The 23,519-nt window shown below is 45.7% G+C and overlaps 1 protein-coding gene across 2 annotated transcripts in view; it reads left to right on the top strand.

Annotated features, from left to right (window-relative positions):
• The first annotated feature begins 336 nt into the window (after window positions 1-336).
• Window positions 337-23,519, top strand: part of LOC119177204 (dipeptidyl peptidase 4) — a 522,011-nt gene continuing 498,828 nt past the window's right edge. For both annotated transcript variants that reach the window (XM_075878254.1, XM_075878252.1), the window contains exon 1: window positions 337-923. In XM_075878254.1, the coding sequence (XP_075734369.1) occupies window positions 798-923 (126 nt within the window). In that variant the 5' untranslated portion in view covers window positions 337-797. The remainder of the gene's footprint in view (window positions 924-23,519) is intronic.

Raw genomic sequence — 23,519 nt, 5'->3', positions numbered from 1 at the left:
TCCCGCTGCAGTGCTGCGCGGCGGCTCCGTAGTCTGCACCCGACTCCTCCCTTCGCCGATGCGTCGGATGCGTTTTCAAGGGCGTGCTCGATTCTGTCTGAGGAGACTGTACACTCGCCGTCTCGGCAGACGCGCAGAGTTGTCTGCGCCTGTCCAACAGCGACGACACGGCGTCCACCGAGGCGTCGTCGTCACGAGCATTTCGCGACCACCGGAATTGTTGGAGAATGCTTGTGCACGCGGCAGAGCATGTGCAGAACTGAGGGTGCGCTGCGACTCGTAGGTTGTCAACGGTCCCGTAGCGGCGTTAGTGGCTGCGCCAGTAGTGTTCGCAAGATGCGGAGTAGTTTCGCCGTGGACGTTGGAATAGGGCCATGCACGCGTTCCTGCAACCGAAAGAGAGATTTCCTGTAGGGGCAGAAGAATGTTACCAGACATGTCAGAAGCGTGAAAGTGTGCCTGTCAGCTCCTTTCCCAGTAGATTTGTCAATTCCGCCTACCTCTGGTGTCGTAACAAAACAAAAGGACTTCGCCTTTAGAGCCGCCACGGCTGCGCTGTTTCGTATCAAAAGCCACCGAAAGCACCAAATAGTTGCACTAGAGCATTTTATAACGGGGCAAAGCCTGCTAGCAGTGGTATTACACGCGGTCCAAGGCAATCGCAGTGCGGCGGCAGGCACAGCGAGCCCCGCTCTGCTCCTCCTTTCGGACAAACTTTTGATTGCTTTCAAAGTAGCCATCGCCGTGCCTCTGCGCCGTTCACCGCAAGTGCCCGGCCAAGACGCTCGAGCCTAGCCATGAATTACTCCGGCGGAACATCCAACGTGCCCGGCAAGGTCCAGGGGGGACTGGAACGAAAAGCCACCGCTGGAAGCACCAAGAGAATTTCGCCGCAGGACCCCGCCTTGCCCGAACAATTCTCGGTGAGTCACGGCTCGAAGCTCCTTTGCAGAGCGTATTTTCCTTCCTCTCGGAAGAAAAATCGCCCCGAGTCGCAGCTTATATGTCCGGCGTGGCTCCGTCTTGCCGATTCATCTTACCGCGTGTTTCGCCCGGCCACCGAAGCCAACAAACAAAAACAAAAAAAAGAAGAGTTGCGTTCGCAGATTTGTGCGTGATTTTCGCCACCCACAAATCTGCGTGCAAATGCCGCCAGTATTGTGCGATACGCGAAAAGGAAAGCGATTTATTGTTTCTTTATGGTGACTTGGTGCAAGGCATGCAGTATAAGTAACGTTTCTCTGTGCTTGGTGCGTATTACATTCTTTTGTGCATATGTCGAAAGTGAACCGAAAAAAAGAGGGAGATGTGAGGGGTAATTGGTGACACAAACATGGAAATTATATATATATATATATATATATATATATATATATATATATATATATATATATATATATATATATATATATATATATATATATATATATATATAAACAACTAATGGTCACTTTACAGTGCACCGCCGTGCTCTGACTTGCGTTGCTACAATGCGGAACCCAATCTTGATCCGAGCCAGAGACCAGGAAATGTGTGTCTGAGCCAAACGTGCAGCCGCACGACAGAGGAGTTCGAGGCCCCGGAAGAGGATACCGAATAACATACCTTCTGGTAAAAACAGACGAAGTGTGGGAGTCAAATTTTGGTCGCGCTACAAGTGCATGGTGAGAGCGCCTTAGAGCACTCTGAATAGTGTGGTGTTCTGAAAGAAGCAGCCTAACTTAAAGCGCTCAATTTTGATCAGCTGAACGGCACGCACGTTGTAGTGCTCTAGAGTGCAGAAAAATGGCCAGTTGGTTGTGTCACAAAACTAACACACTGAATATTATGATTGGGTTTTTTCATTACGTTGCAGTCTGGGTAATTGTTTTATTTTGTAGCCATATTTATTTACTCACTGGCGTGAGGGCTTCTGGAGATGTTTTTTTTGTTACATGGAATTTTTTACAAATGCGGTTTACATATAGACATAGCATACAATCTACTTAAGGCTGCTTGGACAAATGTATAATGAGCGTTACGAAACTAACTCCATGAAACCCTGTATCTAAAAAGGCATTTGAGCCCCACACTTCATGAACTCTGTATACCATTCTGGCCGAAATTGCATTTCTTCACAAAAATCTTTTAGCTGCTTGGGCATTTGCACAAAGTGGGATTGCGAGGACAGCTTTACTTCCGCATGCCTGTCTAACATGCGAGTTTTTCATAATTTATGCATGTCCCTTAACAAGAGCATGTCAACTAGCATATCATTGCATTTGGGTGATAGGAGATAACGGATGCTATGAAAATTTAAATCCGGTTGTTGTTTAAAAGCTTTCTGCAGGACGTCCCACAAGAGGATAACTTCTACAGATGTTCTGCACCTATACCCCCCTACCCCTCCCGATGTTCGCAGGCAAGGCGCGCGTGGTGTTTCGGTTCACCATGCATGCTAAACTTCTTTTATCTCTTCATTGCTACAACAATGCTCTCTACATTAAATTTAGCAAGCGGGCAGAAAGCACAGCTGCGCTTATCATTGGGAGCGAGAGAGAGAGACGAAGAAGAAAGGGAGAAAGGTTAACCAAGCTATGGCTTGGTTGGCTACATTACACGTGGGGTGGTGGTGGTGGGGGGATAGTAGAAAGGATACAGAAGAAATACCAAGAAAGAGACTAATGAGCAGTTAGTTTGAACACACACAACATGAACTCGCGCTCTTAGTTCACAGGCACTAGTGAAGTTCGGTCATCTCTGAGAGGCTCAACAGGACTTTCGGGGCCTTGTGCATGTACGAAACCGTAAGCCAAGGTCCCAGGATTTTATTTTCTTATAGTTGTCTTGAATTCAGACGACGGAGCTTGGCTATCAGACCTCGCCGTTGAGTCTACTTGGATAGTCAGTGGCATAGAATGATGCACACAAGCGTCTCCTCACAGGCGCGTAAGATGCATGCTGCACTGCTGGCCATTTCAATAAGATATGCATTCGTAAATGCTCCACCCAACCACATGCGCCCCAGCAAAGTTGCATCTTGTCGTGAGAGCCTGGATGGCAAGCGAAGGGGCAAATTAGGGTCAATCGAATACAAGTGCGTGTTGGAAAAACCCTGCGTATTCCGTTCTAAGAACGGGATGCGGCGAGCAAGTGATTGCAGTTGCTGCGCGAGATCCGTTCTTAATGGCGGCATGGGCGTCCGCAGATCTTGGTCCTGAGCCGATCGTGCAGCTTCATCCGCACGGTCATTGTCGACAATACAGCCATGACTCGGCAACCACTGAAATATGATATAATTTCCTTCCTCTAGCGCTTGGTGGTACTCATGCCTTATTTCATATGCTTATAGTCCTTGCAAACGTTTGTGTATAGATTACTAGGCTCGGAATAATGTGGCCAATGCGAACAAAAAGTTATGAAGCTCGTAGCGACAGGTAGCATAGAGGAAGGAACATACTTACATAAAGAGCGGACACTCTCGTAGGGCCCTGCGGCCGAGCTACTGCGCTGCTTTCAGAACCACGAGCGGCTGGTCAGACCCGATAATGTGTTCATCATGAATAAAGCAAATTTATGTTCTTTCCGATGTTCCAGCAAAGGGAATACATGTAGAGTACATCTAAACCACGTAATTGTGTAGAAAACAAATGCAAAAAGAAAACACCTTTTAGTCAGACTTTACTGATTTTTGTGGTAATATATAAACTCTACATCATGAACTCCACATGGCTCTACATCATGTCTCAGCGAGACATGATGTAGAGCCGGTACGGAGAATTGCGCAAATCAATAAACTTTTTGTTTGAAAAAATTGATGTGAAATTTTGGACTTCATGGTCCCTCTGAGACGGCTAATACATGTGTTGACTAACGAGTAAGAAAAAAACGAGCATAGGTACGCCATCTAGCAGTTGGTCAGGCCCTTCCTTGCTAGGCTGTAAAAACGCTCGAGTGGCCACTCGTTATATATTATATTTTTCAATGTAGGCCCCGCCGTGGTGGTCTAATGGCTAAGGTACTCGGCTGCTGACCCGCAGGTCGCGGGATCGAATCCTGGCTGCGGCGGCTGCATTACCGATAGAGGCGGAAATGCTGTAGGCACGTGTGCTCAGATTTGGGTGCACGTTAAAGAACCCCAGGTGGTCGAAATTTCCGGAGCCCTCCACTACGGCGTCTTTCATAATCATATGGTGGTTTTGGGACGTTAAACCTCACATATCAATCAATTTCTCTGTGTAGGTAGTGTCAAAGAGCCTGTTTTCTTTTTGGGAGATATCCAGCGCTTAACTTTGAACACAGGAAGACAGAAACACTTGACAGAACGGGTTCATGCGCCCTTGAATACGCATGCGCCCGGGATCCGTCATGTCACGCGCTTCTTTTTAATCTTTCATGTTGCGTGTCTGTTTCAATAAACTTCGTTAGAGCACCGCGTACGTCCCATTATGTCTTTCTATGTGCTTGTGTTCAAAGTTTACGGCATGATATCTTTCAAGAAGTTAGCGCAGCTTGCTCTATAAGCGTACACGGCTGGGTCACATCAAAGTAAGTGGGCACCTAGCTGATCCTAGCTTGGATGGGCATTTACTCTCGGACCTGTCTCATTTACATCCTCCTCCTCTTACATCACTACACAGTCCAACCCACTTCTAAAAATACTGGTTTTAACAATATATCTCCGATAATAATGACAAGCTGCTGTTCACCACCAGGAGAGAGAGTTATGGTATGAAGAAAGGCAGGGAGGTTAACCGAAAGCAACTATGTGGTTTGCAACCCTGCACTGGAAAAGGGAGAATGAGAAACAGAAAAGTAAGAAAAACGGGCAGAGAGTGAGAGCGAGATGAAAGTGAAAACACACACACACACACACACACACACACACACACACACACACACACACACGCACACACACACACACACACACACACGCACACGCACACGCACGCACACACACGCACACACACGCACACACGCACACACGCACACACACACACACACACACACACACACACACACACACACACACACACACAATAGAATGTCACAGTCGTTCGACGAGACGGGTAGATTGCAGAAACTTCAGGAGAGCCTTCGTCGCTCTTCAGCGCGAAGCTCGATCTCTGACATTCCAAAAATAATTTTTCGGAAAGCGGCTGGTCGTCAAAGCGTGCAAACACTGCTGACAGGAACTGTCTCTGACGGTGGTACCGAGGGCACTGACACAAAATATGTTCGATGGTTTCGTCGGCACCGCAGTGGTCACACGCAGCACTGTCTGTCTATTTGACGCGGCAAACAAAGGCGTTCGTATGAGGCACCCCAAGGCACATGCGGCACAGAACGGTTGTCTCACACCTGAATAAACCAGATGGAATGGTAAGCCGTAGGCACGGATGCAGGTGGTGAAGACGTGTGTGGAGAAACCCGGGTGTGTCCCACAGAGACATAGCGACATTGTGCGCGAGCGTATTAATCCTTGCTGCAGCGTCGCTTCTTGACAGTGGAATGGCATCTATCATGCCATTTTTGTGAGCGTTCTTTGCTGCAGCGTTGTCATGTTCGTTATCGATGATTCCGCAGTGGTCTGTTAACTATTGAAAAGGTACACTGTCCTTTCTGTAGTACTTGCTGATACAATTGTCTTGTTTCTAGCACCATTTTGTCTTGAGGTCCACGACGTAGCGCAGTTTGAATACAACACAGAGCTGGTTTCGAATCGGTGAAAATGTACAATTTTAGAGGTGCTTCTACGGAGTGCACAGCGGAGTGCTGCGAGCTCTGCGGCTGTCGATGTTGTTTTGTGAGGCGTCCGAATTTGAATGGTTTTGGTTTTTGCTGGGTAGATCGCAGCTCCTGCAGATCCCCTAGCATTTGTAGAACCATTCGTATAAAGTTTAACGTGGTGTTTGTATCGCTTGTGCAGCATAAGTAGAGTCAGCTGCTCCAAAGCTGGTATCGAGAGATTCACCTTTTCGCGAATTTCAGGCACTGTCAAGCGTAGGTTTGGTCGGTCCAAACACCAAGGGTGTGTCAGGATACGTTTCGGAGGTGTGGGGCCTGCTGGAAGGCACTCACGGGAACTCCATATTCTCTCACAGAAGGAGGCACTCGGTTGGTCTTCTGGAAGCAAAGCGAGGTGGTGGGCAGGGGCGTGAGCAAGGTGCTTAATATGCGCTCGAAGCACCTCTAGAGTATTATGCATTGTGGCCGGATGATCTTTGGCGAGTGTGATGGTCTCCGCTGTGGATGTGCAGCGTGGTATCCTAAGACAAGCTTCGAGTACTTGGCCCTGGGCGTTTTCGATTAAGCGTATACTATATTTGCAGGCGTTTGTCAAAACTGGCAAGCTGTACCGCAGGTACCCCAAGAACAGCGTCCTGTATAACTGCAACATTCCGGGCACTAACGTGCCATACTTTGTTTTTCTCTCAGGAAGTTGAAAAGTCGGAAGATGGCTTTTAGGCGCTTCTTCAGAGTGGCCACATGGGGACCCTAGCAGAGATTTTGATCAATGGTGACACCCGAGAACCCGTGGGTGCAGGTGTACCAGACAATTGGTCCATTGATGATGATGAGATATAACGGTATTGCCTTTTGCGTGATTGCAATCAGTGCCAATTTTTTCTGGAGAAATCTCGAGGATTCGGTCTCTGAAGAATGCCGAAATAGAGTTTGCTGCTTTCTGAAGTCCCGCACGTACCTGCAGACGTGTTACACTTGACGTCCAAACACCAATATTGTCTGCATAGATAGTTAGCTGCACAGACTCTGGTATACTTTCAACGAGGATGATCGTAATGACACTGAATAGTGTGAGGTTCAAGCCCCGCCGCGGTGGTCTAGTGGCTAAGGTACTCGGCTGCTGACCCGCAGGTCGCGGGTTCGATTCCCGGCTGCGGCGGCTGCATTTCCGATGGAGGCGGAAATGTTGTAGGCCCGTGTGCTCAGATTTGGGCGCACGTTAAAGAACCCCAGGTGGTCGAAATTTCCGGAGCCCTCCACTACGGCGTCTCTCATAATCATATGGTGGTTTTGGGACGTTAAACCTCACAAATCAATCAATCTAGTGTGAGGTTCAATACACCACCTTGGGAAACACCATGGTGTATGTAATGCTCAGATGTCGGCCCATCATCAGTTTCCACAAACCATGACCTGATATGAAGGTAGCAGAAGATCCAGCAGTACGCTCGCCCACCTCAACCAACCGACTCGAGAGCGTCAAGTATGACTTCGTGAGAGACATTGTCATATGCTCCTTTGACACCCCAAAACAATGCTACAGATAGCGGTCGGCTCATTTTATGGTGTTGTACGTATGTCACCATGTCAATGACGTTCTGAATGGAGCTGAGAAGGCGACGAAAGCCAGCCATGGCGTCTTGATAAACTTTGTAGCGTTCTAAGAATCACTCGAGCCTGGCAAGAATTATTCGCTCCACCAGCTTGCCCATGCAAGTAGCCAGCGCTATTGGGTGGTATGACGTCAACTCTAGAGGGGATTTTCCATGTTTGAGAAGTGGAACCAAACGGCTTGTTTTACGTTCTCTGGGAAGAGCTCCAGCTCGCCATGACTCATTAAACTCGTCCAGTAAAGCACTACGTGCGCGATAGGCGGTATGATGTTGCACAATAGGCGGTATGATATAATCTGACCCGGGCGACGACGATCGATTACAAGAAGCAAGACCCGCGTCCAGCTCTTTTATTGAAAAAGACAGGTTCATGCAAAGATCAAAAGAGTGTGGTGCGTCAGCCGCATTAAGGACTTCTGTGCAATTTGATGGTCCTGCATGCAATCTTCCTACAAACATTTTTCACTATCTCGATGTCCTCTTTACGGTGCAAATGTGCAAAGGTTTTAATCAGGATATGTTGTTCGGGAAATGTGTGTAGGCCTCGCACGGTTCGCCATGCTTTAGAGAGCGTTTTGCGAGGGTCTAAAATATTGCAATATTTCGTCCACCGTTTGAACTCCAGTTTATCCATACGACGCTGGATCTTTTTTTTTGCATGCCCCTAGCTATGCATAGATCTTTAATGAACTTTGTACGCCGATATCTGCAATCTGCACGCAGATGAATTGCGTAAAGTTGCTCTAGCTCTACGTCCATTTCTGAGGGCTTTGGAGAGCACGTCAGCATGCGCATCCCGCTCTGCGCTGCTTCTTTAATTGCTTGCTCAATGCCAGAGGATAAGCGTGTCTATTATCTTGGTTGTAAATGCGGACAAATCGATCGTCCGGATGGTTTTCAGTGGTTTACCGCTGGTGAAGCCTCTTATGTAGAGATAATCTGGAATGTGGCCGATACTATGCGTCTCGATGTCTAAATGCAGCTTTATGCTTGTGGCGAAGCGACGGGACACACATATGAAGTCCAAGTAGCTGTTGTATGTGGACCGTCGTTGAAATGTAGGGCCCCCATCATTAAGTAGAGAAAGTTCATGAGCCGACACAGCCAAAGCCAGTTTCCTGCCCGTGGCATTGACTTTTAAGCTTCCCTAGAGAGGGTGGTGGACGTTGAAGGTACCTGTAATTATCTTTGACACGGGGCGCCCGCAAGTTTGTCATCTACTCTTTTTCAATCAAAACGACTTGAAGAAGATGAATAAACACACACTAACGTGGAGGCGAGGATTTTTGGCTGCACAGTCAGGCAAACATACTGGTTTTCGTCATGAGGTGGCACAGATTGAATAATGTAGGGCAGCTCCTGACGAATATACACAAGAACCTTACTGCTTTCGTTGCAGGTTTTGGATGGGATTGATACGCATCCTGATAGTCTGATTGCGTTTGTTAAGTTAGGTTCACAAATTAAGATTATTGGGAAATGGTTACAAAAACGTATTGAAGAAAATTGAAAATTCGTAATATAAGTCATCTTGCATCCCACTGAATAACTGATGCTTTTCTGACCTCTGCGGAACGATTGCTACTTTCCTGCCATGGCTCTACGCGAGGGAGGCGAAGACTGGGCTCAACGCTCCCAGCACCTGTAGGTCGCTTCAAGCAGTAGGAGTTTCTAGGCTTCTCAGTAAGTCTGCTATGACGGCAACCAGGGATCGTAGCATCGGGATGATCTGTCGATCTACCCTTGACACATTCTCAACGGAAGTAGGCTCGGGGGAAGCTGTAGGACGGGGAGGCTGGATAAGAGCTCGTTCACAGGCTGTGTACGCGGAAGTGTAGGCCAGTCATCTGCAGCTACGGGCTTGTCCACCTAATTTCGCTTCGTGCTTACTATTTTACTTGTGTTCGAGAAAGATGGGTTAAGTGCGACAGCCTGTGTTGCACGCCTTCCACGACGGCTGTGTCGACGCCGTACCCTTTCAGCAGCCTCTCTGTGTGATGAATTGTCTCTGACCATTTGTTTGATGATGGCAATTTTCTTCTTTATCTACAGTTATTTCTTGTAGGCAGCATCATGTGAACCATCACAGTTTCCGCACTTCAGACTTGTTGCCTGACATGCGTGCGCAGTGTGTGGCTCAGCGCGTCGAGGGCATATTGTGGTGTTCGTGCATACACCTGTGACGTGTCCAATTTTTATGCAATTATGGCAGAGAATAGGTCTTGGAAGAAATGGCTGAACAGGATGTTGAAAATGTCTCACCTTGACATGGGACAGAATAGAATCTCCTTTGAACATAATCTTCACACAGTGGGTGTTTTCTTTGAGGCGAAGTACACTCGCGATGACAACTCCCTCGTTCGCTAATTTTACAAGAATTGGGAGGTCCGATTTTGCTATGCCAAATCAATGTCATATATTACTCCCGTCATACAGGTACCATCAATTAGAATTATCGGTTGGACTTTAATGTCTTCGAACCCCGATAATCTGCGTAGCTTGTCTAAGACGCTGACAGTGATAACGTTTACAGCAAGAATATTCTTGCGCGTGTTCACACGGATATCCTTAACTTTGTTCGGCGCAAACCCCTCAATGTATAAAGATAGAGCTTGCCTATTTACTGCTCGAAGGCTGATGGAGGAGTCTTCGGGCATGAACAAGATGGTGTGCGGCCAGCGTTCTTCTTTTGACTTCCCAGTTAACTTCCCCGATGGTGGAGATGGCTCTACGTCTTTTCATTTGGCCTTATTGCTTCTCGTGGTCTCGTAGCTGTCATCCCACGAGTCGTCGCCAGTGGCCGAGCACTGTTCTGTGTACTCGCTGGCGCTCAAACAGGTGCTTCGTTTCCGCGACGAGCTTGCAAAAGTTGATCTCTGGTCGTTCAGCGCCGCAGAAGAATCCGCGTCCACAGCCATTGGGCAGTGGCCATCACTAGTTCTGGACAAGGCGGGCTGATTTAACAAGAAGCTCGCCATGGCAGATGTTATGGATTGATAATGCACGTTTCATTTTTTTTTAAAACATGGATGAAAGCACCTACTCGTATTCTTTTCACATCAATCAGTTTTCTCGTCCCTCATCTCAGAATAAAACAGGTCCGCAGGTAAACACAGTAAAGTAGCTGAGTGCAATTCACGATCCCCACCTATATCGGCGTCCACATATAGAACGCGCTCGGGAAAAGGGCACATTGCTCTATAGGCTGGTTGATGAGCACGTAGGAGGGAAACTTCGGTATGTGAAAGGATACTCAGTTTTGCATTTATTACGCTTACGTATGACAAGCTCTTGAATTCCTTGTTGGTTAATATCTGGCCTTCGAGGCGATAATTACGAATCTTTATTTCCTCTAGAGAGGGCGGGCCGGTGTGAAAACCTTTGTTGGTGATGCAGTATTATATTTGAAAGCCCACACAGCAGACTTAACGTTTTGATATTGATTTGATATATATGGAAATGTTGGCGCACAATTATGGCGCCGGCTAATTCTTAGCCCTTGAGTGAAACTTGAACACGTATCTTAAAGTAAAACATACAAAGCAGTGCATGGAAAATAGAACACTCGGGTACAGATATGCAAATACACACTTATACGCACATATCACAACAAAATGATAAGGAAATGTTTGAAAGTCAACAAATGAAGTCTCTGATAATATCCCTCGTTAATATTCGGTCCAACCATGGCAGCACAAAACAGCAGAGCACACGTCTGGTCCTTATGAAGATGTATTCGCTCGTGTGTATATAATAGTCGACACGTCATTCACCTCAGTACACACATATGATGGGTGTCACACGATACTGCGAATAATAAGTACATGTATTATACAAACGAAAGTTGGTTATTTCTTAGTACTTGTCCGCAGTTCCGCTGTCTTGTAAGAAACGTGTTAATGCTTTTGAAGCGTGCTACTGTAAAACTCCACTTGGCCACGGGCCCAGAAGTTTCGTCATGCTAAATGATCTGCGGTCTCATGCCGACAGTTCCTATTTAAGACGGCGTCTTGGCGTGTCATGATGTGGAAAGTCTATAAGAAGGTGACATATGTCTTTATCTACAAATCCACATTCGCATTCGGGAGTTTCAGCTTTGCCAATTCTGTGCAAAAAATGTTTTGTGTATGCGCTGTCTAGCCTCAATCGGTGAATTAAAGTTTCCATACTTCTGTCTAATGCTAGCGTAAATTTGAATTAAATAAATCGATCAATGTGATATAAATCACAGTTTTTTGTACTTTGGTCAAACCAAGCAGTCTTGCTCATTCTGAAAGTTGTAGTCTTTATAATACTACGCAATTCATTTTCCGAGATTGGTAAAGAAACATCTTTACGATGTGCTTGTCGTGCTACTTCATCGGCAGCTGTGTTAAGCTTGCAACTTCTGAATATAAAAACTATACTTAGTGCATAAGAAAGTATTTCTAGAACAACCTACGTGGTAATCGTCCCACTAGTAACAATATCCTATTATTCAAAATATACAGTGTGTTTCAAGAAATGTGTCCATTATTATTTAAAAATCACAGACAGGAGGCACCTGCGGGCTACCCGCGGTGTTCCCTTTAGTTTGCCAGAAATTTTCAGATGTGTACAAAGATTATTTACGGTAGTAATTACAGATATTAAAACAATCAACTTATTAAACAGTGTAAGTAGCCGATTGAGTCAAATGGAGTCAAAAGTAATTCCTACGTACCTAGTGCGTCCACAGCAGCTTTAGAATTTTGGAAAGGCGGCCTCTGGTAATCACCACGGAGTGATGAGTTCTAGCCAATTTATGTGGCGAAACCGAAACCGACGCCCCAAAGAGCGCGTCTACCATTCACTTCGACAACGCCCTCAATGACGACACTTTTCCTCGCCATAATCAACCGTCAATCTAGACACTTCGCTTCGTGGCCGCTTATCGACGCTCGCCTATTCTTCTCCCCCAATGCGAGGGAAACAGTGTCGTCATCGTCATTGATAGCGTCGTCGAAGCAAATGGTAGATGCGCTCTTTGGGGCGTCGGTTTTGCCATTTAAATTGGCCAGAACTCATCACTCCGCGGCGATTACTAGTGGCCGCTTTTCCAAAATTTTAAAGCGGCTGTGGACTATTCGTAGGAAGTACTTTAACTCTCCCATTGGTCTCGATTAGCTATTCCCACTTTTTAAAAAAGGTAATTGTTTTTATTTCAGTAATGACTACCGTGATTAATGTTCGTACACATCTGAAGACGCCTTCTGGCAAAGTAAAAAGAACACCGCAGGTAGCCCGTAGGGCCCTCCTTTCTGTGATTTTTAAATAATATTGGATACATTTTTCGAAACACCCTGTATATTTTTCGTTCTTCCAACAAGTCTTCAAGCAAGGCAATTTCGCAAAACTAAGGTAGACCTTAAGAACAAGAAAATATGAAGCCACTTGGCCATTCAATGCTAGCGAAAACGAGAGAAAGAGAAACATGAACACGTTCATTTGAGGGTGTTTAGGTTAACCAGATGCCCATATAATATGCTACCCTGCACTTGAAATATCTAAAGATATGAAAAGAGCAGAAGGGCTTTAATCACGTGCACACTAACAGCACAGATCATTTATACAGGCGTGTCGCATTAAACAGCATTATAGCAGCTTTTTCATTGCCATCTGCGCCATGGCCCAAGAATCTTTTATGCTAAAAAGGGCCATCCAAGTCCCGTATTTTTAGAATCATTCGGAGTTTATATCGCTGGTTGTCATAGCGAGTGAAAACACGTAAAAAGTGTTTATTAGTCTCTTCACTTTTGGGAAAGTTTATGTAAACGGATAATAAGTTTGTATAATAGACGGAGTGTAAAATAAGGTGAGTTAGCAGTGTCAGTCCTTGACAGTGAGATCGCAACCTGTGAAGTATGCGGATGGGGCGGCGTCTGAAACCGTATGTCGTGTCCTTTCGTTCGAGTTTGATGGCGGAAGCTTCGGACCTTCTGAACACATTGTTATTACGCCCTTTTGCGTGCGGCACACTGGACAATCTGAAGGGCTTTGAGTGGTAGAATATGATCTGTCTTCATGGTTACTCTTCATGATAGTCTGCATAGTTTCAGAGCAACTTTGGGAGCAGCAAGCTCTGATCTCATAGATGTCCTTAAATGTGAGAATGAAAATATCATTATAATTACTGCAGGTGGAACGACTATAATCATTCCAGCTGCAGTAATATAATGAAATTTGATTACTGCACTTCATCGCACCTTCATCAGGCGCCGTATACAGCCCCTCATGATCTGGCGAATGATAGATACCTCATGCTAATATAGATAGGCTTTCGTTGCCAGTATATCTTTCTAAATATTAGTACCGCTGCTTGTTTTAAAGTTAGTCTAGAGTGGTCGATTTTCTTTATCGCCGGATGTGCAAGGTGCATGCATGGATAGAGGGCGCACCATGAAAAAGACGAATGCCTTGCTTCTGATGTATATCCTCATGGAATACAGTATTGATGATTGACAATTACTTTTGAACATGTAGTTTTAGTTCATTGTGAGGGAAAAAAGAAAGGGAGCAGATCTAGCTTTTTTACAATCAACATTGGTGTACTTTGGGGTTAGGCAAAGATAACTGTTGCGCAAATAGGTGGGAGCGCATATAGGGACTACCCTAAACAATTGTGTAGCATCTGGCCGTGCAAATGTTACGATGATCGATTATTGAACTTGCACGTATTGCATAACATTGGGATGATTATCTAGTGCGTCAAATGACCTAACGAATGCACATTCGCAATTATAACACGCTTTGGTGCCATTAAGCCTATGCCTGAGCTCGCGTCCGCGGAAGCAGCATCTCCAAGGCCGGCTCTTCGTGCAATGTAGGCAACACTCGGTATTAGCGACGTCAGGGGAGTGGCAAGGCAAGTTTCCACTAAGAAAAACGTGACAGCGTTCATATGCACAGCTCTCCGATTAAAAAAAAAGAGAACCACATTCACGAATACGTTTTCTTTCGTTCTTCATATAGCCGGCTTCTTACTCTGGGAAGCCGTACTGCGACGTTTCGGAAGGGTTTCCGGGGCGCCGCCATTATTAGCGCCCCCAATGAGAAGCGGTGCAAAGTCGTACCATTGACGAACTTGCATGCGCTGCAGCCGTTAACGTTCTCTGATAAATCAATATTGTTGAATTGAAGTTGGCTGTAATTATGTCATACTATGGATTAGAAACCTTTCGAGATCGCAAGCACATATTGAAGCAAAGAAAGTGTGGCTTCAGACCAGCTGTCTTACAGGATTCAAGTAAAGAGCTTCTAGACAAACTTACTAAGGATAGCTGGAAATACGGCCGCGTATGTTTCTGGAGCGAGTTCGCGTACTTTATGTATGCGTGCTGTTACCTTCTTTCGCTCTATTTCCTCTCCATCTTTCAATATTTCCCGTCCTGCTTCTTTGTGTAGGGCAGCACACCGGTTGTCCCGAAATTGTTCGATTTCGCTACCTTTCCTTCTAGATCATTTTCCCCTTTCTTGCATACTTTAAATTTAGGGTGCAGCCTCACTTACCGCTTCAGAACGAATAGGCTAATACAGAAGAGAAGAACCCGAAGGGCAGCTGTGACGTGCTTAGCTAAGCCGATCAGCCAACCTCGAGAACATGACCAATGAGAGTCGGCGAGGCACTCATTCCTTTCGCATGGTTTCGTATGCCTACAAGATTAAAAGCGAGACATTGATAATAAGAGATCACCGCGTACTACAGAATTTAGAGTGTTAAGTAATCTGGATTATAGGAGTACATTGAAGTTATGAATATCTTTATAGAAACTGAAGGGTGAATATTTGCCACCAAACATGCTGTTTTAAAATTTTCGCTGCGTACGTTGCTTCATGGACCATGGTATCTATGGTTTTCACCAGCAATGCATTGAATATTATTGTGTTCTATTACTTTAAAATCTGTCTTGTGTTTCAACTAATTTTACTTTACTAATGTTTCTGGCATTTCTTCATATTTCTCCTAATGTTACTAAATATTAATGGCTTGGGCAGCGGCAATGCCTTGTTGTGAGAGAGAAGAGGACCCAACGGGTATTCTTGGGTAGCATGTCGCGAGGGCCAACGCCGGGCAGGAAGCATGCTGGCAGTGGTAAGGCGAAAGGCAGCCAAAAGGAAAGAAAACCGTTATATTTACAACATATGCACAGAACGTGAACGAGGAAGCCACCCGACGGTAAATGCGCCGGCCTGTTATAGGCGCCGATACGCTCGAGGAGGAGGGCACCGCCCGCTGTTGGACGCGCGCAGCGTCTCTGAGGAACGCTTCCAGCGTCTCTGACGCACACGCATTCGGTGTGCGCGAAGAACGCGTCCTTGTCTCTCGGAAGAAGGCCAGCAAGGGGGGCGAGAGAGCACTGCCCAGCACGTCGGGAGTTCGTGACAGCCTCCTCATTAACGTCTGAATATTCTTTCATTTTCCGAAAAACAGGCCTAAAATAGTTAACGCTCCAGGCACTGTGCCACTAATAGTCGTCATCAGCAAACTTTGCCATAAAAGCCGGCGTCATCATGCACTGCAAACTGCCCTTTGACATCACATAAAGCTTTTTGCCATGAACCCGTCATTTTTGGCTCAATATAATTTCGTAGCCTGCTTTCTATCAATCGCGTACATCTGGTAATGCTGATGGTGTGTAGCATTGTATGATGAAATATTCAGGTGTGGCCAAAGATCATTATAATCTATCTCTGCGTTTTACTTTAGTTTCAGTAACATTTTCAATTGATTCTGTCGACTTATGTAAAAATGATTAACTTTGAAACTTTTTTTTCTATGCTCTGCATTTTTTGTATAGAGGTACTTAAAGGGCCAGTAAACAGGCTCCGAATTTTTTTCACCCCCCCCCCCCCCCCCATACAACCTCGGCAATTCGTAGATTATACCGCAGCGATCACGTTTTCTGAATATTACAGCGCTGCACGCCGCACAGGGCCTGTATTTCGAAAAACAATTCCCGCGCATCTTTCCTTCACCTGACCGGCCCCCTTGTACTCGCAATGACGTCAACTCGGCGATCCGTGACGTGACGTAGCACGCAGCTCACCGAAGCAGCCTGTCGATTGGTCTAAATCTGGTGTGAAAAAAACAGTAGTGAAGTCAACGTCAGTTCCTGTTTCCACCCACAGCTACGAAACTTACCCCAATTCTCGGCACTGTGGTGAAAGAACCAGCCTCGCAGTTGTCGCGTGCACGTGTACACTCCTCGCTCAACTACAGCGCCTGTGCGCACATACGAACGTACTTCGCCCGTGACATGAGCAACACGGGTAAAAAGCGTTGCTCTGTCATCGGCTGCAAATCGAGTGACTGGGCAGCGGAGAAGCATCGACACCGGGTGCCTCACGATGGGGCCCTGCGACCTGCATTGTTGAAGTGAATCGGCCATCTAACGACATATGGCGGGGACCTGATCGTTTGTGGTCGACACTTCGCACATGACGCTTACACGGTTGACCAGCGGCTGGTGCGGCAAACGGTAAACAAACAACCACGCTTCGCAGCAAGCGGAAGTGCGTTGCGACTGATCGAGTTCGCTGATGACGTCAATCGTTGACGTGGTGTCACGTTGCCGAAGTGGGCGGAGTCACGACGATGGGCTACACCTTTCCCTTCATGGAAGGCAGAAAGGGGCGAGGCCGTGCGAAAATTGAAATCAGCTTAGACCGATGTTCTAACCCTTGTAACTTCCTTAATATAGCACGTATTCGCAAAACTCTCGCGGCTGCATGTTCGCAAAGAAAAAATCCACATATATTTCTTTTTAAAAATTTTTGGACCTCAGGGCTGTTTGCTGGCCCTTTAAGGGCGTCCCAGCCGTCCATCACGTTTTATTCATATTTCTCGGCTGATTAAAAAAAGTTTTCTTCCAATCACCGCACACTTGAAGGGACCCCGAGCCCGTGTGATTATTATGCTGCTTCGTTTCACGATTTTCTGCGCGCGCCAGGATGTAGTTTTTCAAGAACACATTTATTAATTTATATAGTCGTAATAATATTTTGATATATAGATATAATAAACAGTTGAAAGTTTAGGAACCTCTGCTGCAATTTTGAAACCCCCACACTTAGCTTAACTTATCGTGCTCGGTTAGCGCTGTAGTTTCATTATGCACACCTTTTTGTGTCTCTTTTTCTTCACTTGCTCGTGTATTTCTGTATTTTTGGTTTCATCTAATTTTAATACCTTTTGGGGCTTTTACGTTTCTAAGCTCGTGATTAAGTTTTGCTATACTTCAACCGTCAGACCAGTGGCATCTTTAATCATTTTGTGTTGTGTATTTTCACTGAACGAGAAAAAAGAGAACAAAAGAACAACAAATGACTTTCCTTATATCCACAGTATTCTGTCAGAGCATACACATCTTTTGTTCCCCTTGTATGAAAGCGTCTGCGATAAGTTGTTTTAAACGAGGCGGTTCGATTATTCCCCTTTGTAATTTAAAAATATGCCTCATACGTTTGTTATCACTGGCAAATATATACGGCAGGAAGTAGGAAGCATAATTAACCTTTCGTTTATGCAAGGCTGGATGCCACCTTCTCCATTAGCAAATTAATTCATTCATTCCACATATTCTTTAGCGTAATAGATGCATGCAGTAGAAAGAGGGTGGAGGGAGAGTTTAGCTATTAACCAACATATTTAACAGAGGAGCTCCCTCTAAGCAGAACAAGGCCTAAGACGAACAAAGTTCTAAAAATAGGCATGCACTAATCCAAAATTTCACCTACAATGATCTCAAAAAACAGTAGTACGTTTGGTTTCATTTGTGCGGTGGAGACACATTGCGAGAACAGAAGAACACAGTTTAATCGATAAATCACAGATATATTTCACGCATTTTCCTCTTACGCTTATTGCTCGATGATTGATAGTAACTTCGCGGACTGTGCACTTTAAAGTGAAAGTCATGCGCCTTCACTAAATGCTTTTGAAATCGGCCTTTTCGTTCGTAATGAATCATTTTAAGCTTATCTTTGTTTGGTGGCATGGTCCTGCGAATGCTAAAGTAAAGTGGGAGCCGACAGATGAAACGACAATGTGCTGTAGAGGTTGAATGAGCAGGAGAAAGCGCTTCAGACAAGATGGCAAACGTTTTGTTGTTAGGGGGACTTATTTTTGCCAGTGGCACATTTGACAACTGATATCGCCTCCTATTGGAACGCCAGCCAACCATTTGTGAGGTACCCGTTCCTTGTTCATTGGGCGTATCTGTACGCTATTGCAAAAGTAATGATCAGGCGAAAGAAATTTGCATGTGACTGCTACATGTGTGGAAGGTGCAGATGTACGCCTATACCTTTGTTGTTTTTATAGCGCTGAGCTTCGTAATGCGGCAATTGGAGTATGCATGTGACTTATTTTAGGGAAAGATACTATTAGAACAGCAGCTTATGCTCGGTCAAGTAGCTTAGTGTTGACATCACAGCTTGTTTCTGAGCTCATATTACGTGCGTAAAATATATGTAATTCCTTACAAATTTCAGTTAAAAGTTAGGCACACGGAAATCCAAATATTTCCTGTGATCAGTTGAATATCAGGCGCCGCAGTTTTCAGTCACTCCTGTTTCTTTGTTCGCAAAAGAGAACCATTCGCAAAGGGCCGCCACTCATAGCAGCATCAGCGCTTTTATTATACAGCTGTTCTACGACGCTTTTCAATACTATTTAGGACTCTCATTGTCACATAAAACGCGCTGCTCAGCGGCGGCATGTCACATATTTCACAGGTGATCGACGTGATCTATACCTGAAAGCGAGCCAAGCTTTACAATATGTGTCTGCAAATGCCACCCCTGCCAGCGGCCTTTCGGATGGAACGTTGTGAGCATTCTCCTGCGCCTATGTTGCCACCCATTCTATTTGCGGAAGTGACAGTCATGTTCGTGGAATCGAAGCGCTTTAATGGCGCGCGTAATCAGGCTATAATATCAGGTCTTTCTGACGCAGTCATTCATACAGGAAAGAGAGAGAAGAGCGGGTAAACTGAATCATCTTAATAATTTGTTGAGTGCGCCATGTGCATAACGACAATGGGGCAATTAAGGACCGGCGTGAAATATATTGTCTTCAAACATGCGTTGATTGCCACCTCCAACTGACACAGGGACGTGTTTCTGCAGCCTGGATGAGTAATTAGCAGGAAGCTGCTCTGTTATACCTTTATTTTTTTGTTTGGATCATTACCCGCAGCTTCATCTTAGGCATTATTGCGCGGGCGACAGTGCTTTATAGAATGAATCCGCAGTCTTGTGGCCAACTAAATCGCATGTTTTTCCACCATTATGATTATTCCTTCATTTCATTTTTTTGTCATTCTCAAAAAATGGTTGCTTCATATATCAACTGTGCAAGAAGACGATGAGGCGCAGCAAGGTTGGCTGTACTGATGTTTACCCTTCTCATGAGCTACCTGCAAATACTACAACCACAATCAAAGTAAGAGAGACAGAGAGAGAGTGAGTCAGCTGCCATTACGGAGTACTCGCTTCTCTATAAGATGCCGAAGGATCGTCTACGGAAGCATCATGCCTTGTGAGAATGAAAAGAAATTAAAAAGCTGCATCACAACAGATACAGCTAGCTTTGTTGGAGTGTGCATAGAGCTAAGCTCTATCTCACATTTGACTTTCGCCCGTGCTCTGATGCGCATGGCGTGTTTTCCTGAGCCAATTCTACCCCATTGCTTTAAACCGAGTGTTGTTTCCACGATATCTGATGTCAATTGAAGTTATCTAAGAGACGTTGCTTAGTGGGGCTATCAGCGAAGCTGAAATAATAGAACAGAAGGGAACTTAAATGGCCAGTAAACAGGTTCCGACATTTTTTTGCACCCTCTAAAAAAGCTGGCTAATTCATACAATATAGACCGCGGCGATATAGACAGCCGTAGCGCTGTGAGCCATGGACAACCTTCATTTAGAAAAACGCCGCTCGTTCAATCCTCCTCGTACGGGCAGTGACGACACCTTGCCCATGATCAACATTACGTACCACTGAGTTTGTCAGTTGTCAGCTTATCCTTCGCACTATAGCAATGATGCCTTGCAGTTATGCAGCTTTCACCGCGCAGTCCGCACTTACATTTTCCACTGCGGCCCTATGCCGTTTTGTTGAGCGTGAGACTGCCGGGTCAAATGGTATTGCCAGAAAGAAAGCCTCTGCGATGAAGATACGTCTCGCTGCTTTACCGCTACAGAAGGGGTTGCATAACTCACTAGTGCCTTGTACTCCTCGCACATTGGGGTGCACGTTAAAAAACCCCTAGCGGTCCAAATTTCCGGAGCCCTCCCCTACGGCGTTCTCTCATAATAATATGGTGGTTTTGGGACGTTAAACCCGCCTATCAATTAATCGTTTTCTTCGCTCAGCGCTTGCTCCCCGCGTCGCGATCACACATGCGCACGTGGGATGCCCTGCCACGGTGGCCTAGTGGCTAAGGTACTCGGCTGCTGACCCGCAGGTCGTGCGATGAAATCCCGGCTGTAGCGGCTACATTTTCGATGGAGGTGGAAATGTTGTAGGCCCGTGTACTCAGATTTGGGTGCACGTTAAAGAACGCCAGGTGGTCGAAATTTCCGGAGCCCTTCACTACGGCGTCTCTCATAATCATATGGTGGTTTTGGGACGTTAAACCCCACAAATCAATCAATGCGCACGTGGGGGAAGCCTACCTTGTTTATTCACTAGCTGTGCACTGATGATGTAATCCCTGACATCGTGTCACGTTTACGTGGTCGTATTAAAGGGCTTTATTTACCCGCCTCCACTGCGAGAGAAGGGGGGAAGGACGAGTGAGAGAGAGAAAGAAATATGAAGGAAAGGCGGTAGGTTAACCAAGCTTGGCTCGGTTGGCTACCCTACACTTGGGGTGGGAGAAAGGGGGAATAATAGAAAGGAAAGAGATAGAGGGGAACGAATAAGAGTAAGAAAGAGATGGATAAATAGTCAGCTCGAGACAACACGACGTGGCCTCACGTTGTTCTTTCACAAGCGCTCGTGAGGTCCGGTGGTCCTTCAAAAGCACAAGAAAGCTTTCGTGGCTGTGCGCGTATGTGGACGAGTGAGAAACCGAAACCAGCCATAGCGGGTCGCCTGTGAATTCCTTAATACAGGACTTATTCGCAAAGGTCTTGTGAAACATCTTCACATTGTACAAGTGCAGAATTATTTCTCTATAATAAATTTTCAAGTGTGACGTCGTTTACTGGTCCTCTCAGACCGAAAGTGTTTATCCGCAAGTCACTCTTTTTGACAGCAGCAGTAGCACAATCAGGAAAGAGCAGAAAGTTTCGAAAAGAAAGCTTCACCCCATAAGGCGGAGAAAAAATGAGAAAACCTGTAATAAAGTTTCTGCGCACAGTGCCTCACTGCAGAATACATTGCGCCTGATGTCTATGGCTCAAGCAGATTTCTGATACTGGCTGTTCAGCACAGTCTTGCATACGGAAAAAATAGACGCCAGAAACTGGAGCAGAAGATGTTTCGATTCAATATAAATGGAAAACAAGGGCGGCCAGCACTCGGTGAAGAAACACAAGACCGAGAGAGAAGGTGGTCTGACGTTCGCGGAAAAGAGGAGGCGAGCGAGCGCATGGTTGAATTGGAATTCGTCACGACACAGTCGCCTCGAATCGGGCAGGAACTGTCCTCGTATTCTTTCCGAAGCGGTGAGAGCCTTTGAACTTCTCTGCTCCTCCATTTTTCATCTGCATTAAGCCCAAATTGCGAACGAGCGGCGCCTCGGGTGCCGCCGCCAAGATTGAAATGGAAAGGGGGAGCTTTGAAGCGGGCTCCTTAACGGCCGCTGACGCGCGCGCATGCATCGCCGTTGGCAAGCCCTGTCCGCTCGGTTACGTCGGGAGAAAACGTGCACTTGTTTGCCCATCACGTCTGGCGATCGATGCGTGCAAACGATGTGCAAAGCACGGAAGGCAAGCGTAGAGACTTCTTGCAGGCACCCACTTACTGGACCCATCGGCTGCTCAAGGAGCCAGCGCTCACGCAGGCGCGCTTCCGAGCTGCTTATTCAACGCAAACGACAAAGAAGCGGGCTCGTCAAACACCCGCGTATATACGCACACACGCGCGCGGCTTTTGTTCATCGCATGTTGCAGACATCGCGCTTATTGCTCGCCAAACACCCTGCGGACTGATCCATCAGATGGCCCCTATATGCCACATTGATACGATTGAACTGCGACCATGATAATTGCGTCAATCTTTATGGCATTCTAGGAGAAAAATCGAATGGTCGTCCCTTGTTCCATCGCCAGACTTCCAAGGTCGGCATCACGTGACTCTCATTGAATTCTCCGAGGGGACTCAGAGCTGACATCTCTCAACGGTTCTCTTTCAGTAATGACCCCCTCAGATGGCACAGATTGGCCGATGCTGGAAAGGGCGCGGCTCGCCTTAAGAAAATCGCTGACACTCAAGAGGAATAAGCTTCGAATCGAGGCCCTCTACTCCAAGTTACCCATTCAAATAGTCGTGAAAGGCAGAAATGCTTTTGCGGGACAGTTGCAGCACTCATTCGAATAAAAGTTCTTGAATTCAAGAGAGATCGTTTAATATTAGTGACTCAGTCAAGCAATGGTCTGATCCAGAACCTGCATTTTTTCTTAAGCAACTAGAGATAGCAACTTGAGGTTAAAAGAAAAAAAAGGAGCATGTGAATTCCTAGCTTCCGTGATATTGTTAGAATGATTTTGGTGATATTGTGAAGACGTTAATCACAAATAAATAAATTATATTAAAGTGGTTGATCATATATTTAATTCGGTTAAAATATTCTCTTTGTTGCACTTGTGAGATCGCTGTACCGAATATGACAATGTTTTTTGATTGACGCAAATTCTCTAAGCTCTGACCTTGTACTGCAAAAATTAAAGAAGAATCAAATGATTATTGAAGGAGTTCACCACATGGACGCATGATAATTTAATTGATAAGTGAACAAACAAATGAACAGCTTACATTATACTGTTTACAGGGCTTTAAGGGTTTCAAACTACTCAACTATGAACAATGATGGTGGCAGTTGAGGCAGGCAGTGTTGAAAATCTGTCCGTATCAACTTGTATAGGTATAATTTGAATGTATTTTTGCTGAATGCGAGTTGCCTCATAAAATTCTTCTGCCGACTCATGGCA

The sequence above is a fragment of the Rhipicephalus microplus genome, chromosome X (genome assembly GCF_043290135.1).
Source record: "Rhipicephalus microplus isolate Deutch F79 chromosome X, USDA_Rmic, whole genome shotgun sequence".
NCBI lineage: Eukaryota > Metazoa > Arthropoda > Arachnida > Ixodida > Ixodidae > Rhipicephalus > Rhipicephalus microplus.
Note: the sequence above shows the minus strand (reverse complement) of the source record. Positions and strands in the feature narration are given on the sequence as shown.